At 40.5% G+C, this 24,195-nt stretch overlaps 1 protein-coding gene across 1 annotated transcript in view; it reads right to left on the reverse strand.

Moving 5' to 3' along the window:
- The window catches only part of RAP1GDS1 (Rap1 GTPase-GDP dissociation stimulator 1), a 105,416-nt gene that overhangs the window by 39,042 nt on the left and 42,179 nt on the right, over positions 1–24,195 (reverse strand). Inside the window, exons 4-6 of the mRNA XM_018566288.1 lie at positions 19,178–19,300; positions 12,217–12,342; positions 3,437–3,583 (exon numbers count right to left, since the gene is read on the reverse strand). Coding sequence (XP_018421790.1) covers positions 3,437–3,583; positions 12,217–12,342; positions 19,178–19,300 — 396 coding nt within the window. The remainder of the gene's footprint in view (positions 1–3,436; positions 3,584–12,216; positions 12,343–19,177; positions 19,301–24,195) is intronic.

The following is a 24,195-nucleotide window of genomic DNA, read 5'->3' on the forward strand; positions in this document are numbered from 1 at the left end:
GCTGAGAAAAGAATGTCACATCACATAAGTGATAATCCTAAAAAAAGAAGCAGAACGCCTTATTACAGCAGCTTTCAAAACAAAGAAAAAGGGATTCTGGTTCTAACATGGACAGTGGATGACAAGTTTTATGGTGAGCCAGAACTTCAAGATCAGGCTCCATAAGGTCACCATGTATGATCACATTAGCAGTGAAGTGGCAGTAATGGCATAAAATGAGAGAGTAGCCACTTGGGGCCAGCTATGGAAGGCTCCAAGTTTGCAACAGTTAAATAAAACAGCGAGCAGAATCCCATTTGAGCAATACAGTAATTTGTTGTATGGTGTTTGGTGGCTGAAATAAAGTAGAAGCAAAACAAAGTTAAAATATACAGTTAGAAAATCCAGCACTAGCACCCAATGACATAACCGAATTCCAGCTAGAAAGGCAAAGGTGGTAATTCACTATTGAACCCAATATACAGTATATATACACAAATATATTATTGCAGAGATCTATGTGTGCAAGCAAAAATACTGTGAGGTTTTTTTTGCAAAGTCAAACCACGTGAAAATTCCCTTTGCAAATTGAACGAGTTCTACTCTTTTAGTTAATCCTACCTAGTGTTTTTGCTTCAGGAATATAACGGGGGGGATTTATCAAATTGCAACTGCGACAGTTTTAGCCTCTTAGATAATTTTTTTATGTGCAAATCTGTCTTTTAACATGTGCCCCTGTTTTCACTTCAGCTTGCACTACTTTTCCAACTGCACATGTTTTACACTTGCTTTCCCCAGAGCTTGCACTACTTTTCCAACTGCACGTTTTTTACACCTGTTTTCATCTGCACTTGTTCTGGGGCTGTATGAAACTGGAGCATCACCTAAGAAAACAATCACAACTTCTCAAGTCCCCATGACCACTTCAAGAAGCGACAGTTAGGCTTTTTGCCTGAAGTTACAAGTCTTCTTTCCTGGAGTCTTATTAAACCTCATTTATTAACAACATTACACTAGCATCATATATCTGGTGCAAATATATTCCGTGCAAGTTCATACACTCGCAATTGCTATGATAAATTCCCCCCACTGTGTCTGTATACATATATTCTTATGTTCAGAACGAAAGATGAAAGTTTTATTTTTGAAAATGATGCATATGAATATCTAATTTACCACTGTTTGGTGTCTTTCAACCAATGATAATATTTTATATTTGCCCCTGTAGCTATCAGGAGGAGCTCTAAGTTCATCTTTATTTTTCCCCAGGCTATCTCTACTCTGAGAAAAGCCTTTGTATTTCCAAAGCTGAATAGCTATAGATCCACATTACACACAGCTAAATTAAATAGAAGTAACAGATCTTCTCCCTTCCTGCTTTGTTTTTACAGCTCTTTATGAAGTTTCAATTAGAGAGAGGCAGAGACAGCAGCATCTGCTGGGTCACTCTTCTGAAAGGTCAGAATGTCTAGCAAGCACTGCATCAGGGTTGGACCTGGTATTAAATGTTCTACTATCTTAAATTTGAAACTCTGGGATTTATTCACCAGCTTAAATTTACAGTGAAACCCATTTCCCCTGTAGCCCATTTTGTTTTCCCCTCTTAGCAGTGAGCTGCCAGCACAGGAAGAGATAGAGTGCGGAGACCCACTTTAATTACTTCACAGTCGCTCTTAAAAATCCAGAGGATGAATTACTCCACACATCTGGTGGCCTGCCAACTCACTGCTAGGAGGAAGGAGTAAAATGAAATACTGAGAGCAAGTGGAAGTGAAAGTGCTTTTGCAGAAACTGAGGCTGAATAGCTCTCCACATTGTTTGCAGCTACCGAGGTCAGTGAGGGCTTGTCCTACAGATTTACCACTTTTCAAGAATATGTTAACATTTTAAAGTCTATAGCCTGGCTACAGTTCTACTTTAAAAAGGACCTAAACTAAAAATGTAAGTCCACTTTAAACAATTTTGGAGACATGAGAAATGATTGGCTAGGGGTACCAATATGGCTAATGTACCACTGCCCCATAACAGTGAGATTTTCATAATGCTACAAGCATTATGAACTAAACCCATTTTAAAGTGACATTAAACTCAGGAGTTCAAACTTAAAAATGCATTCAAATACCCCATTAACAAAAATGTAGATTGTATGTGCACCACTCAGCCTGTGGATCCTCAAATCATCTCTGAATTGGTGCTGACACTGTCCTTCCTTCTGCAGGGTGGCTAATTTATTCCCTATGGTCCCTGTGTGTGTGTTGTAAAGTAGCCACTGTGCCAAATTTGCTCACATGATAGATCATTTCAATTCAAATTAGTAAAGTATTTTAGACCATAATAAGAGAAAGTTTGCAACTCTATTGAAATTACAGTCTAACATTGGAGCTAGCATGGTGCGGTGGCTACTTTACAACACACACACAGACCACGGGGAACAAAAGTAGCCACCCTCCAGAAGGACAGTGCCATCACCAATTCAGAGATGATTTATGGATCTACAGCTGGGTGATACTCAAATATTTGTATTAATAGTTAAAAGGTACTTGAATGCATTTTTAAGGTTTAACTCCTGAGTTTGGTGTCACTTTAAAGGCATATGGGCTGCAACATCTCTGTACTCTGGGTGTTGACATCAACAGTCTTCAGCCACTTTGGAGACTTCAGTGATGTAATTGCCCCAGTGCACGGCTACTACAGGATCTCCTTGCCTGGGTGTCCCTAAAAACGTTAGGTGTCCCTAAACACCTGAAGTACTGTCTGGCATACACTTGAAAAAAGAGAAATAAAAGACCCCTGTCTCTGCATTGCTATGAAATACATGTTGATTTTGCAGGATGCCTGGGAGTAAATCACATTAAAAATTAAACTTTTTTTTTCATGTCTATTTGCTTTTGGTAGAACAAATCATTCCAATTTGACCTGAAAACAAGCAGGGGCAAATGAAACAAATACAGAGGCACGCTTGCTCCACCTACAGGAGAGAAGAACGTGGCATGTTACTGGGTCAGCACATAACTGCATATATTAGAATAACTGCATAGAATTCCCCGAAGAACAGCAGGGCAAGGAACAGATTGTTTCCGAGATTCATTGCACATCCATCTGGCTGAACAACGCTCACACTTAAATTAAAAAGCATAGTAAGGAAAGGGAATGTATTTTGCATTTAACACTTCAGCTTTCTTGCAGACATTCTGACACCAGATTTAAAGACTTCAAAAGAAAATCAAAACATGTTTTGAAAAATCAATTCTATTGTTTTTCTCTCCCCATCAACACCTAATTCACCAGCGTGTGTGAAAGTGTCTTTAAATTGTGCTCAGAAAGTAGTTCATAGCAGAGTAAAAAGATTGCCAGTAGAGTGAAAAGCTAAATTCAGTAGGGATGGTATTCCCTATGCTCAGCTCCTTGGTTGAGCTGCCTTTATAGTGTGTGGATCTGGATAAAGCTGTTAGTTTACCATTCTCATTGCTATAGTTCATCAGCATGCCACAAAAGACAGTCATGAGCTTCTCATTTGCTGGATCTGTTAAAGTGCATATTGACCGCAAATGGTCAACTACAATTTTTGCACCACCCGCTTGGTCAACCGCGTGCCTGCCCTCATCTGGAAACAAACAAAAAGGCACATTAAAATAGAAAGCATTCCGTTAGCAGAACCCTCATTTGATATAATACAATAAAATATTCCAGGAGCACATGTGAATTTCAGTCAGTAGGAAGACAAAAAGCTATGCTTTTCATTTAAAAAATCCCCCCTAAAATATTGGACAGAAGTAGCTCAAGTGAATTGCTAAAATTTCATTGTATAGAAATTCTGTGCCGAGAGAAATTTGGTGGAGACCTCTCCTGATGCCAGTTGGCTGTCAGTCTGAACTCCAGGCAAATATAAGAGACAAAATAATGCAGCTCTGTATTTATGAATACACCATTCAATGTATTATTTAATACATTTGACCTAATATAGTACCTGAATTTGAATATCAGCCTTTTGCAGTCCCTGTACACAAGAGTTAAGACTGGAAGAGGAAGAAGCAGCACAAGGATCCAGTCTGTTCATGTGCTAACATGGAACATGCTGATAGAAAGAGAGAGCAGAGTGACAGAGAGATGAGCTCATCAGTGTGCTGCTTCTCCTTCACTGTCCAGTCACAGGCTGGGATGAAGGGGTGACCTGTAAGTATTATCTTACTGCAGTAGAGAAACAAACATCAGGCCCCCACTAGTGCCAGATAGGGCTGTTCTGTGGGTCATGGCTGTGTAATTTCAGAGCTGGATGGGAAAATAAAAAATACTTTGGCATGTAAAACAGCTCCTATATATAAATATATATATATTTTGCCTGCATGCCCTAGGTCTGCAACTAAAAATGCGTTGAAGTCAGAGGATCAGTCAACACTGCCAGGCAATTAGAATGTCAAGAGTGCAGCAAGGACAGCCTGCATATTTCTTTCTGCACAGGTTTCCTTTAAAATGTTAGTTGGACTGATAGTTCTAAATTTGGGCTTCAATTGTATATTTATTCTAATTTTACACGTAATAGAATGTGGCTACAAAACAACTGTTTTCCATGTACTGCTCATTGCAGAATTCTCTGACCAAAAAATATTTACATCGGATATAAAAAGCAAACCTGTGGCAGTCTTCCAAAATGGTTTACTGGCCCCCTTGACTAAATAGCAGGCACCTCTAGGTACCTGCTCACTTGCACTGTTAATTTCCTGAGCACCCTGGGAGAAATAGGACACAGAGCAATTCATTATATAAAAGCTTTGGTGGATGCACCCTGGCCCACAAACTCCCACTCATCCCTATTGCTCACTGAGGTCACATATAAGATATAGAGGCCAGTGGAAAAGCATGGCGGCAGGCCAGTGCATGACCATCTAAGCTCCGTTTGTAAAATTTCATAATAGAAGCACTTCGGTTTGGGGCCCCTAAAAAGCTAGTTTACCATATTGGGAGACAAACAGGTATGTGAAATCCAACTGAGACAAGTGGTTGTGTGGTATTATAGGGCAATAAAAGCCTGTACAGTGGCTTGCAAAAGTATTCATTTTTCCTATTTTGTTGCATTACCACATGGAATTAAAATGGATTTTTATTTGGATTACTTGTAATGGACATACACAAAAAAGTCCAATGGAAAAAAAAGGAATGTGAAATAAAAAAAATAACATGTTGTAAAAAATAAAAAATGCAAGAGTAATGCATGCACATTAATTCACCCCCTTTGCTATGATTCCCTACATAAGATCTGGTACAATCATTTACTTTCAGAAGTCACATAATAAGTTAAATAAAGACCACTTGTGTGCAATCTAAGTGTCACATGATTTCAGTATATACAGTACATACACCTGTTCTGAAAGGCCCCAGATTCTGCGACACCACTAAGCAAGGAGCACCACCAAGCATGTGGCACCATGAAGACCAAGGAGCTCTCCAAACAGGTCAGGGACAATGTTGTGGAGAAGTACAGATCAGGGTTGAGTTATAAAAAAAATATCTGAAACCTTGAATATCCTACAGAGCACCATTAAATTAATTATTAAAAATGGAAAGAATATGGCACCACAACAAACCTGCCAAAAGAGGGCCGCCCACCAAAACTCACGGACCAGGCAAGGAGCGCATTAATCAGAGGGGCAACAAAGAGATCAAAGATAACCCTGAGGGAGCTGCAAAGCTATGGAGTATTTGCACATAGGACCATTCTAAGCTGTACACTTCACAGAGCTGGCCTTAATGGAAGAGTGGCCAGAAAAAAAAGGCAATGCTTATAGAAAAAAAAATATGCAAACATGTTTACTGTTCACCAAAAGTCATGTGGGAGACTCCCTAAACATATGTAAAAAGGTCAGATGAGACTAAAATTGAGCTTTTTGATCTTCAAGGAAAACGCTATGTGTTTCGCAAACCCAAGACCTCATCACCCCGAGGACTGCATCTCCACAGTGAAGCGTGGTGGTGGCAGCAACATGCTGTGGGGATGCTTTTTTAGTTTTAGACATAGTGGGAAAGGTACAGAACCCCTGCCTCCCCTGTAACAACACCTCCACCTTTTTTCAATAAAACAGGGAGGGGTTAGAACCTTTGTCAGGTTATTGCTCCGTTTTACTAGTGATAACTCCTATTATTTCTGTCCTGGTGTCGTAGGTACCAGAAATTAGGTGAATACTTGCCAGTGGTGTCATAGACTGCAATAAAATTGTGACAGAATATTTTACTCTTTCCAAATCTATTCAAAACAAAAAAAAAAGGTTTTGTCTGTGATTGGGCTTAAAAGGAAACGCTAACAGTCCTATAGTCAACAATGTTCATATAGTAGCCACATAAAATTGATCCTAACCTATCCTAACATATAATACTGCTGAATAAGTACAATTAGAAAGTTTTTAGAACCTATGGTGTGTAACCTGACAACTAACTAGTAATCCATATAAACTGAACACGATCATAATGCTGCACCCTCACTCAACGGAACTAATAAAAGCGAAGATAATTTTCAGCTAAAACACTACAGGTTACCAGCTGCATATGCTATCGGAACTTCTAGCTGCCTGGGACGAAGTTGGTATTTGTGTGATACAGATAATCCTCGCTTAACGACTTACCTGCTTTGCGACCACTCGCACTTACGGCCCTCCTCCGAGCAACCTCCGACATTGCGCGTCAGTGCGACGTGTCGCCGTCGGAAGCGATGTCCTCTGATCTTCACTGCGGGTCCCGGTAAGTATTTTCATTGCCCGATGTACAGTACACTGTTCGGTACTGTACATCTGCAACGCTATGCAGTACAGTACTGTATAGAGTTCCTCACTTAACGACCAATTTGTTTAACGACCTGGTCGTAGGAACGGAACTCGGTCGTTAAGTGAGGAATACCTGTATAATTTTAACACTATTTAATGGCAAGAAAACTATGAGAGGATAACCAAATAACACTGATTTATCTTAAGCTTCACTTCTAATAGTAAATGTTATAATGACTGTACGTAGGGAACCATGCCTAGAGAATTAAAGAAATCCTAGATGTGCAGACAAAGGCAAGAAATTACATCAAAAGTATTCCATGACACTCTCTCCCTTTTCCTCACTAAGGGCTCATTCACACATCCACAGGAAATGGTACATGCGTTTGTTTATGTACCAGGGAGGCGCCCAGGAGTCATAGGTCTTCTGTGCTACCACAGCCAGCAGACTGCACAAAAAAAAAATATATCAATGACAGTCTGACAGATGCAGCGACTGTACTGTGGGTCATGGCTGTGGATCTTCCCGCACATCTGCACGGCCCAAGATGCAGACACTGGTTTTCAAAAACAGCCACAATCTTCATCAAGAGGAAGATATCCTCTACAATCTTGACCTGATACGGGGAGGTTGTTTCACTGTGTATTCTACTCTTTTTGTGAGCAAGCCCTTCGAAGCTCTGACATAGATGGCACAAACAGAAAACAAAAATAAAATATTGTGTCATATAGTTACATAGTATTTGAGGTTGAATAAAGACATACTGTAAGTCCATTAAGTCCAACCAATTGTGTGTATGTATATGGTGAGGCTGGTGTGTGCATGCGTTAGCTGAAATCACTGCATGTGGCAGCGAGTTCCAGACCCTAACCGATCTAACTAAGAACCCCCTTCGCCCCCTTGTGCTAAAAAATTTTCTCCACCACTTTTAGATGATGGCCTCTAGTCTTTGTTATGGAGTTAACCATATTGAGTTTGTTGCTAATGTTGCCATCACCATTGAACATTTTGTACATGAAAATCATGCCCCCCCCTAATCTCCTTACTTCCAACGCAAACATATTTAAATTTAGTAGCCTTGTCTCATAGCTCTGGTCCTCCATCCCCTTAATGAGTTTGGTTGCTCTCCACTGGACTCTTTCCAGCACCAGGACATCCTTTCGGTGGACTGGTGACCAAAACTGGACCTCATACTCCAGATGAGGCCGAACCAGTGATCTGTAAAGTGGCACAATTATAGACTTGTCTCTGCAATACATCCCCTTCTTAATACAGTACAGGACTCTGCTTGCTTTGTTACAGCAGCCTGGCACTGCAAGCTATTATTCAATATGTGGTCTACAATGACCCCTAAATCTTTTTCCATTTCCGACTTCCCTAGTGGCATACCCATAATTGTATAGCCCATTTGCCTATTTTTAACCCCAAAGTGTATTACTTTGCATTTATCGACATTAAAACTCATCTGCCATACAGTTGCCCACTCCCCTATTTTATCCAGGTCCTCCTGTAATGTTATAATGTCTAACTCCGTGTATATTAGCCTCCCGATTTTGGTGTCAACAGCAAACACTGAAACATGGCTATTCACACCCTCCCCAATATCGCAAATAAACAGGTTGAATAGCATGGGGCCCAGCACAGAAACCTGAGGCACACCGCTCATGACCCTAAACCAGTCTGAAAAGGAGCAATTTATCGATACTCTCTGGACACGTTGCTGTAGCCAGTTTTCTATCCACGTACACACCATTTCCTCTATGCCCAGAGCCCTCAGCTTGTGTAGCAAGCGTTTATGTGGCACCGTGTCAAGAGCTTTTGAAAAATCCAGATATACTACATCCACCGGCCTCCCTCCAGATCTCTACTTACCCCTTCGTAAAAAGTTAGCAGGTTGGTCTGGCAGGAACGGTCCTTCCTAAATCTATGCTGGTTATCATTTACTATGCCATTATCCTGAACAAACTCTACTAAGTAATCCTTAATCATTCCCTCTAACAGTTTGCAAACTATCGATGTAAGACTAACTGGTCTGTAGTTCCCAGGTTGGCATCTTGACCCTTTTTTGAATATTGGTACTACCATAGCCTTCCGCCAGTCGCTTGGTACGCTACCAGTCATTAAGGAGTCCTTAAAAATTAGGAATAATAGTCTCGTTATAACCTGGCTGAGTTATTTAAGTACCTTGGGGTGCAGGATAATTACCGATACTTTTTCTTAAAGGGACAGGTCACATTTTTTCTAAAGCAATACAAAATCATACCCAACAGGTGTCCCAAAAGTGATGTCCCTCTGTGCTTACCACATATGGTAAAAAGATAAAGCTTTGAAGAAAGGGAATGGGGTTTTGAAGTGTTCCACAAACGTGCAGATGTATTTTTTTCTAGAACACCCTTAAGTCCCAGAGTCACAGCCTCAGATATGTTACCCCAAAATATAACCGTCAAAGTCTGCTGATTAAAAGGATATCACACAAGTATAATTTTTTTTTTTGTAACATAACTAGTTGGTGAAGTTTAAAGGGAAGGTTTGCATTTCACTTTAGGACAGTGAATAAGAACAATCATACACTGCTTGGCTAAAAAAAGTCACCACCTGGATATAGCTAAACAAATACAGTAGGTAGGAGCTTTCCATTGGATAATTAGTCTAGGTTCAGCAACATTATGTGCCTAACAGGTTTTTCAATCAATGGATGTTTTTCTTCCCTGATGCCACAGGCATATTTGAAGATGACAATGTCAGGATTCACGGGACTCAAATTGTGAAAGAGTGGTCCTGGGAGCATGAGACGTCATTTTCACACATGGACTGGCCACCACAGAGTCCAGACCTTAACCCCAATGAAAATATTTGGGATGTGCTGGAGAAGACTTTACATAGTGGTCCGACTCTCCCATCATCACAACAAGATCTTGGTGAAACATTATTGCAGTTCTCGATAGAAATAAATGTTGTGACATTGCATAAGCTTATTGAAAATATGCCATGGTGAATGTATGCAGGTCCAACAAAACATTGGAGAGTGTGACTTTTTTGGGGGTTTGGGGGGTGTAAGGGGGCGAATAGTAGTTTTTTTAATTAATTGTCTCGTTTAGGAACCTATAAGTGATGTATCTCCGTAATAAAAAGATATATGTAATCTCCATGATTTGTTTGTGAAAAAATTCCAATAAAAATTATAAATCCAATCCAAAAATTAAATTAAAAATTCCAATCCAAAAATTATAAGTTTTATAAAAACAACAAAAAAGTACACCACAGAGACTTTTTTGTTGTTTTTATAAAACTTTTTATTGGAATTTTTTCACAAACAAATCATGGAGATTACATATATCTTTTTATTACAGAGATACATCACTTATAGGTTCCTAAACGAGACACTTAATTAATATCTATCTACTTTGATCACATAGGACAGTGGTCCCCAACCCCCGGACCTGCACTTTGTACAATATATAAAAAATACAGGGTAGGAAAAAAAAAGGAATTCAGTGTCTAAGGGCTTGTTCACACCAATTGTGATGCGTTCCAGAGTGGCAGCTGCTGGAACGCACCACAATCGCTCACAAAACTTCCCCCTGCGTTCTGGGGCGTGATGCATGAAACTCTCAAACTTGTTCTGAGAAATATAGTTCTGGGCCTTGATTTTGATACACAAAGGTCTTTGTGAAAAATATCTTTTTATATCCCAAAGATAACAAAATTATGGAAACTACACTTTACCCTTTTCAGTAAAATGTCCAGTTAATTAGGCATGCTAAATACGTTTAATTTTAAATAACTTCCCTTTATCCCTTTATGCAGTACCGCACAATTATACACACACACACACACAATATGGAAATTACCAATGGCATATTAAGCGGCCAGAATTTTTTACTCAATGTGACAGTTCGGAAATAGCTCGCTGTGTCACTTTGCAGGCCCTTAAATCTTAAGTTTAGGCTGCACAAGGCTAAGCTTTACCTATGAGCCTACCTACTGCCATTTACCATCAAATGCCTGCAAAAGTTTTGGCAATTGACAAGAGAACGCCATAGGGCTTGACTTAGTGCTAGGCGGGGTGGGACTTTAGCTCAACTATTACAAAAATTGAGGACCCATGTAAGGCCTGCATTTAGGATGCAAGGGTCACCTAGTACATAGACGGCACAAATTGTGGGACAACCATTCTTATGCTGTCCTAAAGTCATTTGCAAAGCATTAATGGTCCTGAAAGTTCATGATGATCTACTGAATCTTCCCATTTTAGCAAATATATACAATTCGCCATACAATATATATAAAAAAACAAAAAATTAAACAAATTTTCGCAAAAGTAATACAAATTAATATAAACTCTGGGAAATAGAAATTGTTAGATAGTCTTTGTGCAAGGGTTGTGAATTGCTGCATCCTCAAGGCAAGTTATTTGACAAACATAACTTTAATAAACAGCAGAAAAGAGCAACAGAGAATCGGAATTTACATGTAGACAATAGATGGGAGAAGTAAAATGGCCTACACCATTATGCAATGTAGTAGGAGATGTGCACCTGCTTCTTAGCTTACAGGAAGGCTCAGGGTAATATGGCATATTCTGAACTAACAAAAGGCCTTGTTTTAGCTTTAAGCTAAGAGTATGATGAACACCCGACTACATTTATCAGGCTTGTCCCCGTGGGGAAAAAGAGCAGAGATATTAGAAGTGGTTGAGCCAGGTCCATGCATGCCAACTGATATTCCTTAGCAGAGATTCAGCTGTATAAAACAAAGATGCGGAGAAGCAAAGTTATGAAAAAGGAAAATTAGATTTCATGCAGCAGACATTAGGTGCGTTAAAATGTAAGTTATTAACATTCTGATAACGTTTACCATTTCAAATAAAAAGAGCAAGTCATTGGTTTACCTTTACAATATTATATTGTTCACAGACAACAACCAAAAACTTTGCTTATTTGCAATTAGTTTACATCATTTCATAATTAGACCATATATTTCAGAGGATAACGTCGCATTTTAATGATCCCAGGCTTATCAAATGTGGTTTCCAAAAATCTATTAAGGGTGTGCTGCACAAGGGCTCACACAAAACCATAACTATAACCAGTGATGGTTCCAATAGCCCTTCTAGTGTACAGCACTGGCCACAGAGAAAGCATGCAGTATTAAAATCAGATGAAGCCCTTAATTTAGATTTGAATGAGCACACACTAATAACAACCGATACAAACATTGCAGCACCTTCAGAAAAAAGGTTTAGCTCTTTGGAGTCCAAGCATTTGATGATTAACTCTGTGCAATGGAGACTACTGGGTCCCCAGGGCCTCACTAGTCATCCTCAGCAAAACAAATTGGCAGTCAGCTTGACATTTTTTGGCAAACAGTCTAATATCCCCCGAGTCCACATAGAGGGTGTTTGCTATACACAGAAGCAACCATCCAGACAGATATTTCAGCAGCGCCACTGTACACAAAATGACAAGACCATACAATACTTACGGCTATCATAACAAATATTCCCAAGGGCACGTCCCGTTTGCAGCAACACCTCCTGGTCTTTACAGTTCAGAAGCTGCACCAGCGGGGGAATCAGACCCGCGTCCACACATGGAATGCGCATTTGTTCTGAAATATGGTAACAAATTCACTTACAGTTTGTTTGGCACATGCAAGCTAGTCTCAAAAAAGCTTGACAATTTTACTAAACATTTCAGTGGCAGCAGCATAAAAGTTAATCACCTTCTAGGTTTAGCATTAGCATGCTTATCCTAAACATATAAGACAATTAAATGTCTGAAACTGTTCCATAAAACACCTGAAATCATAGTAAACAAAACATAATTGAAAACACTTACAGGAAAGCACAAACATGCATCCGGAAAATACAAGAGAAATATATGGGTCAGTATTAAAGCTATCAGATCATCTGAAGTCTTTATACATGGCAGGCTTCCTTTACCATTCAGGAATCTACAGTAGGTTTCTAGGATGATTTAAACCCTTTATAGGAAGGGAACTACAATAATTTCAGTTGCAATAGTCTGAGTCCTCTATAAATGCTATAGTGCTTTAGCATGTATATTCTCTGTGGAGGAGCTAAGGCACCTGTGGGTGCTGGACAGCATTGGATAGGGGATCAGGGGAGGCAGTGGGCCAATTAACCACGCTTTGGAATGATGAGACTTAAAAGGGAGTTTAACTAAGGTGGGCTTGATTAAAGCATATATGGAACATTAGAACTGTACCTGTCTTCAGGGTTGTTAACGTAAAGATGAGACAAGCGGTCACCATATAAAGCCTGATAGATAGGTGGCACCTTTTTAGACATACCTATTGGTTTGCTTGTATCCCTCTGGGGGTGAATGGGATCTATTCTGACAATATGGACATATTTAATGGTTTTAGATTTACAGATCATAAAGTATTATAGGTACCTCTAGGTGGTCCCCTTAGGCCCCATTCACACCTATGCGTATTGTAATATGCGCGTCTGTCACGCGGTTTTTTTACCGCGATTCGCGGTAAAAAAGTCGCGCGACCGTCGCGCGATTCCAAAGGCTACTTGGCAGTATACAAATGGAAAACGCCCTACAAAACGGACCAATACGCAGCAAAAAACGCTCCGGGACCTTTTCATGCGTGGGCCATTTTGTAGTGCGTTCGGGACGGGTGGATATACGGACAGGTGGGAACGATACCATTGACTACAATGCTATTTATTTTTTTGACCGTTTTGTAGAGCGTTCATCGAGCGTAGGACGCGCTACAAAACGGTCAGGTGTGAATGGGGCCTTATAGGATATCAAATGTATGGGTCTTTGTGCACATGGATGGCATTGACTTGTTTTAATTGGCTGATCTCTTCTCATTCAAACTAGCTGAAATAATGTTACCCTCCAGCAACAAAAATGGACCTTAGAGTTCAGGAAATGCATCCAGTATTCAGCATAGCTCATTATTTTATTGAGACCAAGATTTATATAAGCTTTTATATGTATGACCCTGTAATAATGGGCATCTGGGAGAGAAGCTTTTGTATGTAACTGTAAAATTATCAGCTGTTTTATTCATGTAATGTTACTGATGTATAAATAAAAGATGTTTCAATTTTAGAAAAATGTTTTCACAACATTGTGGTGCCTAAAAGTCCCATTATGTTTTGTTATGTTGAAATTGTCATTAGGGATTAATTTATTTGTATTGGTCAGGGACTTTTATTCTGGTTAGGAATATATGAAAAACTGTATATGAGTATTTTGTATTTTCATATCTAACCAACAGGTGGAGCCTTAGGCTTGTTTTCACATGTTTTCCATTAAGCTTCAAGGGTTTCTAAACCCTCCGTTTTTTTTTGCATATATCTACTGCTATCAAGCAGTAGATATATGCAAAACGTTTTTTAAAAAAAACAAAAACGCTTTAAAAGCGATTAAAACTTACCCCTGTTCGCGCTGCGTGCTCCCGTCCAAAAATGCGAAACTGCTCGGGCGGCCGCAAAGCATCTTGGGGCGGGCGCATGCGCAGTTCGGATTTTCGGAAGGGAGACGAGGAGAGACGCAAGGTAAATCTATGGACGCATGCACCCGCATGCAGACACCGTGGGACAGGAAGTGCCAGCTTTAATTAACATTGGGGGGAGGGGAAATTTTTTTGGACTTTAATGTCACTTTCAGTTGAAAAAAAATCCTATGTTCAAACAAATGGATAGCTCAAGGTAAAATTTACACACAGAACAGCAACTCATTTCTGCCCATACTGCCATTTTAGAGGTTTTTAGGAGCTCTTTTGAAAACATGTAACGCTTGAAGAATTCCGTATATGATTCATGATAATATACACACTCTCTCACACTCACGTTATCCGGCATCCACGGGAATTGATAGATTCTGGATAAATTTTGTTTGTTTGCTTGAGAATTACTTTTAAAAAAAAGGTCTAACTAATGCCATACCCCATACTATACATAACAAAACTCTGTAATGACTTCATATTAATATTAAAATGCAGTAATCAGCAGCAAATTAAGACAAATGTGCACACAATCGTTTCCTGGATAATACATGCCGCAGATCAGCAGAACAGTGAGTAAACACATGGGATTTAATTTTTCTGGTTAGATAAGAGTTCTGGTTAGTTGAATACCGGATAACAGAGTTTACTGTATACAGTACTGTGCAAAAGTTTTAGGCAGGAGTAAAACAAAATGCTGTAAAGTAAGAATGCTGATCAGAAATAAAGTGTTAATAGTTTATTGTTCTTAACAAAATAGAAAGTACATGAACAGAAGACAAATCCAAATCAAAGGGTGTGACCACCCTTTGCCTTCAAATATAGCCTCAATTCGTCTAGGTACACTTGCACACAGTTTTTTAAGGAACTCGGCAGGTAGATTGTTCCAAACATCTTGGGAGAACCAAGCACAGATCTTCTGTGGATGTCGGCCACCTCATATCCTTCTGTCTCTTCATGTAATCCCAGACAGACTCAATGATGTTGAGATCAGGGTTCTGTGGGGGCCAAACCATCTCTTCTATGACTTCTTGTTCTTCTTTACGCTGAAGATCGTTCTTAATAACATTGGCTTTATATTTGGGGTCATTGTCCTGCTGCAGAATAAATTTGGGGGCAATCACACACCTCCCTGATAGTATGGCGTGTTGGATAAGTATCTGCTTGTATTTCTCAGCATTGAGGACACTATTGATCCTGACCAAATCTCCCAACTCCATTGGCAGAAATGCAGCCCCCAACTTGCAAGGAACCGCCACCGTGCTTCACTGTTGCCTGTAGACACTCATTATTGTAACGCTTTCCAGCCCTTCAGCAAACAAACTGCCTCCTGCTATAGACAAATATTTTTTTATTTTTATTCATCAGTCTAGAGCACCTGCTGCCATTTTTCCTGCACCCCAGTTCCTATGTTTTCATGCATAGTTGAGTCGCTTAGCCTTGGTTTCCAGGTCGGAGGCATGGCTTTTTAAACACAATTTTTCCATGAAGACCACTTCTGGCCAGACTTCTCCGGACAGAAGATGGGTGTACCTGGGTCCCACTGGTTTCTGCCAGTTCGGTGCTGATGGCACTGCTGCACATCTTCCAATGTTTAAGGGTCGCTAGCATGATGTGTCTTTCATCTGCTGCAAGTTTCCTTGGCTGACCACTGCATCTACGGTCCTCAACATTGCCCGTTTCTTTGTGCTTCTTTAACAAAGCTTGAACAGCACATCTTGTGTTAATTTTGTTTTTATTTAGGTTTTAGCATAGATACAATAATATAGTTCAGAATAATCTAATTAAATTAAGCAATAATATAATCCAAAGGAAAGGGGAAGGAAGGAAGGGGGGAAAAAATGGGGGGGGGGTATAAATAAAAAAAAAAAGAATCATGTCTTATACTCATGCTCACGGGAAATAAAGTACATCAAGAAGCAACAAAATCACCATTAGTGCTCTCAAGTGATTGCCAAGGGGACCACACCTTGTCAAATTCAGAAATAGTATTATGCAACCGGGCCGTTAGGTATTCTAAATTATGGATATCGTGGATCCTTCGCAATAGTTCTTCATGAGATGGAGGGGTAGATTGTCGCCATTTTAGAGCTATAAGGACCACTTCTGGCTAGACATCTCCGGACAGAAGATGGGTGTACCTGGGTCCCACTGGTTTCTGCCAGTTCCGTGCTGATGGCACTGCTGCACATCTTCCAATGTCGAAGGTTCACTAGCATGATGTGTCTTTCATCTGCTGCATTAAGTTTCCTTGGCCGACCACTGCATCTAAGGTCCTCAACATTGCCTGTTTCTTTGTGCTTCTTCAACAAAGCTTGAACAGCACATCTTGAAACCCCAGTCTGGTTTGAAAGCTTTGCCTGGGAGAGACCTTACGGATGCAGTATAACTACCTTGTGTCTTGTTGCTCTGCTCAGTCTTGCTATGCTGTATGACCTGGGGCATGAAACTGTCTTCCACAACCTCACCTTAGTAGCAGAGTTTGGCTGTTCCTCGCCCAGTTTTAAGCCTCCTACAAGGCTGTTTCTGTTAATGACTGTGTTTGAAACTACATATGAAATTGATGATCGTTAGCACCTGCTTCATATAATTGGTTAATCATTGCTCACCTGACTCTAATCCTACAAAATCCCTGACTGTGTGCAGGTATAAGAATTGACGCTGGTTTGAAGCCCAAGGGTAGTCACGCCAAGTATTGATTTGATTAAGATTTTTCTTCTGTTCACTCACTTTGCATTTTGTAAATTGATAAACCATAAATATATATATTTTTTAAAGCATTCTTACGTTACAAAAAAATTTCACACCTGCCTAAAACTTTTGCACAGTAATTATATATATAATTTTTTTTATATATTACAAATATACATACATACGCCCACACCTGCCTAACTTACAATTAATTTGACAATGGACATGGCACAGGTTACATGGAACCAAAGGATCAGTGCAGGTTAAACATATGGAGGCTAAAGGTGCAGGGGTGTGGACATTTTTGAAAAAACTACTTGTCCAAGGGCTAAAGCGGGGGTCAAATCTACTTGTCCTTCATGACAATCTACTTGTCCCAATACAAAAACAAATATTTTGCTTTCAGTACTCACTATCGCTTTCAGTATCGGTGCTTCCGTTGGCATGGAGCAGGCTTCTCGGGCAACGGGTAATGAAATACTACCCGGCTTCCTGACTGCCAGGGAAGCCGACTCCATGTTGTTTGGCCGGCTTGATTGTGAATGGCTGGGAAGCCGGTTTCCAATCAGCATCAAGCCAGCTTGCTAGCCAATCAGGAAACCTGGCGAAGAGTAATGACCTGATTGGCCGGGACGACGGCTCGATGCTGATTGGCAGCCAATCAGCAAGGAGCTGGCTTCCCGGCCAATCAGAAAACTGGGAGGTGGGTCATAAGTCACTGCCCCGCTTCCTGATTGCAGGGGAAGCTGGCTCCATGTTCCCCTATGGCACTGCTGGTCGGAGGAAATCTTCCTCTGACCGGAAGTTCCAGTATTGGGGATGGTATCTGAACATTTGGGTGAGTACAAGTACTAGCCCAAATACTCCGTATCTGTGCATCCCTAATCAGAACTGTATTTGACTGTGCTAAATAGCGCTTCTCATTGGTCAGCGTGGTCACCTGACCACACTGACCAATGAGTGCTTGCAATTTGCGAGCAAAATTCAAAATGCATAGGGCAGGACTGCGCTGGACAGTACGGGGTAAGGACACCTGTACTGGCAGAGGGTAAGGACTGTTCGCAGAAAGTTAAGTATAGCTTAAGCTATACTTAAGTATAGCTTAGGGGGGTGAGAGAGACCAGGCCAGATTTGATTGGGTAATTCCATTTTCCCGTATTACCTGGGAAAGTGAACACACCCTTTAATGCACATTGTGCGTGTGAGAGAGTTCTGCTGCATGGCTACCACAATATGGCACACAGTGAAATGGCGGCAGGACTCAACACACAATTTCCTATGCGTGCGTTTATTTGTATGCAGATGGCAGGGGCAGCGGAGTTGGTTTTAATTATTTTTTTTTAACTTTGTCACTTTAATTTTTATATATTTGATTTGTGACTTTTTTATAACTTTAAAAAAAATGTTTTTTTTCATTTTTTTACTCCCCCTCCCTCAATTTTATTCCTATCACACAGGGTGTTAAAATCCTCTGTGATAGTTTGGAGGTGACGGGTTCTCTTTATGGAACCTGCCCTCCAACACAGAACAGAAGTTCTGTGTAGTTCCTGACAGCTGAGACAGGTGGCGCTGTAATTACAGCGCCACGGTCTCAGTGATAGCACAGAGCAGACGAAGAACGGAAGTCTGATCTGCGGGCTCTATGGTAAGCTCCCGTGCTGTGGTGACAGGTCCCCCAGAGGAGCGGGGGACCCTCCACAATATACATTTAGCTCTGCTTGTCCGGAGCCGGGCTAAATGTATTAAAAAACTACTCGCCCGGCGCCCGAAACTGCATGTCCCGGGCGATAGGAATTCCACACCCCTGAGGTGGTATAACTTCTGCTTAGTAATCCAACAGAAAAAGGTCAGCGGTAACTTAAATGCCATTTTAATTGTCAGATGACAGAGAGTAGGTGCTTCTATTTACATAGCTGTAGATGTTATGTCTCATCAAATGTAACATTCTTAATTGAGAAAGCAAACCTGTAATTAAGATTATTTGTAATATATGAACAAAATATAAAAAACGAAAACATAGACCAAACTCCATTATACTTTTCATTTAACAATCTTTGGATGATTAAGTCCCACTACAAAGACTGCTTATTGTAATAAACACAAAATGTATCAAAATATCTAGGAAGGTAAATAAAAATGGAATGGCAGCAACAGAACTAGCTCTGACAACAAAAATGTGAAAATGAATTAAAACATACTGACAAATGAGGTGAATAACGGAAGAAGTTCCAGCAGATAAAGTTCTCTTGGAAAACCTCACCATTTTTTGCTATTTCTGCTATGATGTGAGCTATTTTTGCTGTGCAGGACGATTGTGAATTCAAAAGATTTGCAAAGACTTGAAGGATTCCGCTCTGCTGGACTTTTTCACTGCTCTCAATATCTGAAAGAAAACATTGACACAACTTAATACAGATAGACTTTGAATTGTAGCTGTAGGTTCAATATTCAGCATTGAAGAAAATCATACTATTCAAACTCAAACTTTTTTTCTGTCCTACATGTCAGTCATTAATGACCCTTGATCTGCATTTGATGTCTATTAAACATTTCACTGCCGAAGCCTCTTTTTTGTTGCACACATGTTAAAATGCATCTTAGGCCTGAAGATTTCTTAAAACCTCTGAAAGCAGAAACCCTGTAGAATAAAATGGTAGCAGCTGCAGTTTTGTATGTCACATGATATTAATGCAACTGTTTACCAAACCCAAATTTTCAGTAAAAAAAATACACTTATAAGTTAATTTTAGTGCAAATAAATACAATACATTACCCAATTTTTTGGTAAACTATAAGAGAATCAAGCTTCAAAATTGTGTGCGCCCATGAAATGGTGAAAAGCTACGGTACCCAAATTTTTCTATAGGCTACACTTTAAAAGCTTTTAGAGGTTATAAGTTTCGATTTAACCTTAGAATTATTGCTCTCACTCCAGTGTGAGTGGCGATACCCAACATGTGTGGCCCTTATTAAAGCGTAAGTCCACTTTCCCAAGTGGATTGGGAAAATGGAATTACCCCTCCAATCTGGCCCCCTCACCCTCCAACCTCCCCCCACCCGCTACACTTGCCTTTCGGCGAACGCTCCTTCACCCCCACCGTGTATTATCTGTACTCCATACTGCTGTGTAGTGCAGCCCTGCGCTATGGATTTTTAAATTTGTTTACAAATGGCGAACTCTCATTGGTCAGCGCAGTGACCTGACAGCGCTGACCAAGGAGCATTCGCCATTTGCAAGCGAATTTCCAAATCCATAGCGCAGGGTTGCCCTACACAGCAGTACGGAGTGCAGATACCGTGTTTCCCCGAAAATAAGACAGTGTCTTATATATTTTTTCTACGAAAAAAAAGACACTAGGTCTTATTTTCGGGGGATGTCTTACCTGGCTTGGCTGCAGCTGTCCGCTCTGCCGTCCAGGAACCATCTTCAGGGATTTCTATAATATGAGATCTACCACCGAACTAGGTCTTATTTTCGGGGTAGGTCTTATATTACAGAAATCACTGACGATAGTGCTAGGTCTTATTTTTTCGGGGTAGGTCTTACTTTCGGGGAAACCCGGTAGTACACGGGGGAGGGGAAGGAGTAGTGGCCTGACCTTAATATATACATACACACACAATTTTGTCATGTGCCATCTCTGAGCCAGCATCTCAAGGCAGGAAGTGGATTATGACCCTGAAAGACCTAAACAAAGATGGTTCCATGCTACAATCACGTAATTTCCATAACAGGATGTTGATGAGGATCTTTAGTCTTTTTAATGTTTTAATTTGTGATAAGTAGTCTATACATATGCTTAGAAAAACAAAAAAACACTATTTCTTTCTATGTACAGTTGTGCTCCACAGTTTGAATACCCTGGCAGAAATCGTGACATTTTGGCATTGATATTGAAAATATGACTGATCCTGCCAAAAAAACTGTTTATTTATGGATAGTGGTCATATGAAGCCATTTTTTATCACGTAGTTGTTTGGCTCCTTTTTAAATCATAATGATAACAGAAATCCCCCAAATGGCCCTGATCAAAAGTTTGGAATATTTGGCCTTGTTACAGACACATGAGGTGACACACAGGTTTAAATGGCAATTAAAAGGGTAATTTCCCACATCTGGGGCTTTTTAAATTGCAATTGGTGTCAGTGTATCCATAGTCAATTAGTTTGTTAGCTCTCACGTGGATGCACTGGGCAGGCTAGATACTGAGCCATGGGGAGCAAAAAAGAACTGTCAAAAGACCTGCGTAACAAGGTATCGGAACATTATACAGATGGAAAAGGATATAAAAAGATATCCAAAGCCTTGAAAATGCCAGTCAGTACTGTTCAATCACTTAAGTGGAAAACCCGAGGATCTCTTGTTACCAAGTCAAGGTCAGGTAGACCAGAAAGATTGCAGGCACAACTGCCAGAAGAATTGTTCAGGATACAAAGAAAACCCTACAGGTAACCTCAGGAGAAATACAGGCTGCTCTGGAAAAAGATGGTGTGGTTGTTTCAAGGAGCACAATACTACGATACTTGAACAAAAATTAGCTGCATGGCCAAGTTGCCAGAAAGAAGCCTTTACTGCGCCAATGCCACAAAGAAGACTGGTTATATGCCTCACAGCTTCTGCCACACTATAATTTGGAGTGATGAGACCCAAATCCCCACCATAAGCGCTATGTTTAAAGAGGGGTCAACAAGGCCTATAGCGACAAGAATAACATCCCCACTGTGAAGCACGGTGGTGCCTCACTGATGTTTTGGGGGGGGTGTGAGCTCTTAAGGCACGGGGAATCTTGTGAAAATTGATGTCATGATGAATGCAGTATGTTATCAGAAAATACTGGCAGACCATTTGCATTCTTCTCCACATAAACTGCGCATGGGATGTTCTTGGATTTTCCAGCACAACAATGACCCTAAGCACAAGACCAAGTTGACCCTCCAGTGCTTACAGCAGAAAAAGGTGAAGGTTCTAGAGTGGCCATCACAATCTCCTGGCCTTAATATTATCGAGGCACTTCTGGGCCTCAAAGACAACTATTACAAAAGACTGCACACGGTCATTGATGCTAAAGGGGGCAATACACAGTATTAAGAACTAAGGGTATGCAGACTTTTAACAGGGGTCATTTCATCTTTGTATTTGTTGCCATGTTTTGTTTTATGATTGTGCCATTCTGTTATGACCTACAGTTGAATATGAATCCCATAAAAAAGAAAAGAAATGTGTTTTGCTCGCTCACTCGTCTTTTCTTTAAAAATAGTACATACAGGTGAAACTCGAATAATTAGAATATCGTGCAAAGTTCATTTATTTCACTAATGCAACTTAAAAGGTGAAACTAATATATGAGATAGACTCATTCCATGCAGAGCAAGATAATTCAAGTCGTGATTTGTCATAATTGTGATGATTATGGCTTACAGCTCATGAAAACACTAAGAACCCCAAATCCACAACCTCAAAAAAAGTAGATTATTACATGCAATCAATAAAACAAGGATTGTACATAGAACAATATCGGACCTCTGAAAAGTACAAGCATGCATATGTACTCAGTACTTGGTTTGGGCCCCTTTTGCAGCACTTACTGCAATTACTTTTGCACGATATTCTAATTATTCGAGTTTCACCTGTATATTAACAATTCTCCAAGGGGATGACCTAGTAGACAAGATGTCCAGCTTTGAAATGACAACCAAAATTGCTCAGAGCTCAAGGATGCTAATGAGAAACAAAGCTTCCTCCAATGAGCATGTCTCCTGAACCAAGGGGGTATCTAGGAGGCAGGTAGCCTTGATGAGGCAGGAAAATGGGAAAGTAAGTAAGCAACCTTTATGTCCATAGAGGCCAGGATTTCAGTAAAACCCCTGGCAACATTCCTTGATTGAGATGGGGGCAATGACCCCCTTAGAGAGGAGCTGCTGAAAAGTAGTGCACCTGCTTTTTCAGGTAGGAAGGGAGATTTGAGAACATGAAGAGTGAAGGAGGCAGAGATCGAAACTCCAGTTTGTAGCCTCTGGATACGCTCCGGACCCAGACATCTGGGATTTCCTGGGACCAGATGGCGGAGAAGGCTTTCAGAAGTCTCCTCACTCTGACCAGCTGGGATGGCCCCTCATTGCAAAGAGAGCTTGTTCCTGGACTTGATAAAAATCTTGTGGTGGAACAGTGTGCCAGTTTTGGAATGGAGCAGGAAGCCTGAAAGAAACAAAAAAAAAGGAACTACTTCCAAGTCTCAAGAACCTTGAGGCCCTTGCATTCTCTTTCTGAAGTAGGAGGCTACTCAGTGACTTCCCTAATGTAGGCACTCAACAAGTTACTAGAAAGGCATTCACTATCAAAAGTGCACCCTGGATATACTAGATATCTGGTAAGATGCATCAGCTAACCCATCTACGCAATTAGGCCACAGGCAGGAGTTGTAGTTGCTGGTGGACAGATGGATCTGTCAGAATGGAACCAGGGCCACGAACCACGTGCCTAGTCCAGACAGCAAGGATCTGGAAGACAGACATGCTTGGGACAGCAAGTTGCATGATGGGACAGATCAAGGGGAATAAGGTCTTAAATAATGCCTCTACCTTCTTGTCCACAAGGTCCTTGAAAACAGGAATGTTCTCAACAGGAACCATAAGGGTTTTGTTGACGCTTGGAAATGGCCGGATCCAGAACAGGGACATTTCTTAAGGAAACCTCAACCGGACATTACTGAGCAAAGCATTTAGGAGGGGAGAATTTTTTCAGGGTGAGGCCAGTTACTGTACAAAACGAGGGCTGCGAGCATACAGGGAAGGTCTTGACAGGTTTGGGCATTTTTAGAGACCCCAAGCTGGAGACCATAGGATGAACTGATGCAAGGGCTGCTCTAAGTTAAGGCATGTGCATATGGCATCAATAAGGATTCCAATTGTATCCTTAAGATTGGAGAGATCTCAGCAGATAGAAACTCTACTGAACCCCTAGAAGAGGAATCAGGGAGTGCAGAGAATATATTATATACACACACAGACTACATTTTTGTTTCCCACTAAGGATAATGCCTTAGTCAAAGTATTGCCACTGGAGATCTCTCTTCTTTTCTGTTCCACTCCCTACTGCCTTATTGACCAATTATTCACAATTATGCAAATTACTGTGCAACCACCTGATCAGTCATCCCCTATGAACCACTACATTCCAAAATGCCTGATCTTAATGCCCTGACCCCAGTCGCAATAACATACCTGTCTGCTCTCATATCCCTGTTCCCAGCCATAAATATAATTATACTGTATATATAT

This window comes from Nanorana parkeri, unplaced genomic scaffold (genome assembly GCF_000935625.1).
Source record: "Nanorana parkeri isolate BGI_ZX_2015 unplaced genomic scaffold, ASM93562v1 scaffold933, whole genome shotgun sequence".
Classification (NCBI taxonomy): domain Eukaryota; kingdom Metazoa; phylum Chordata; class Amphibia; order Anura; family Dicroglossidae; genus Nanorana; species Nanorana parkeri.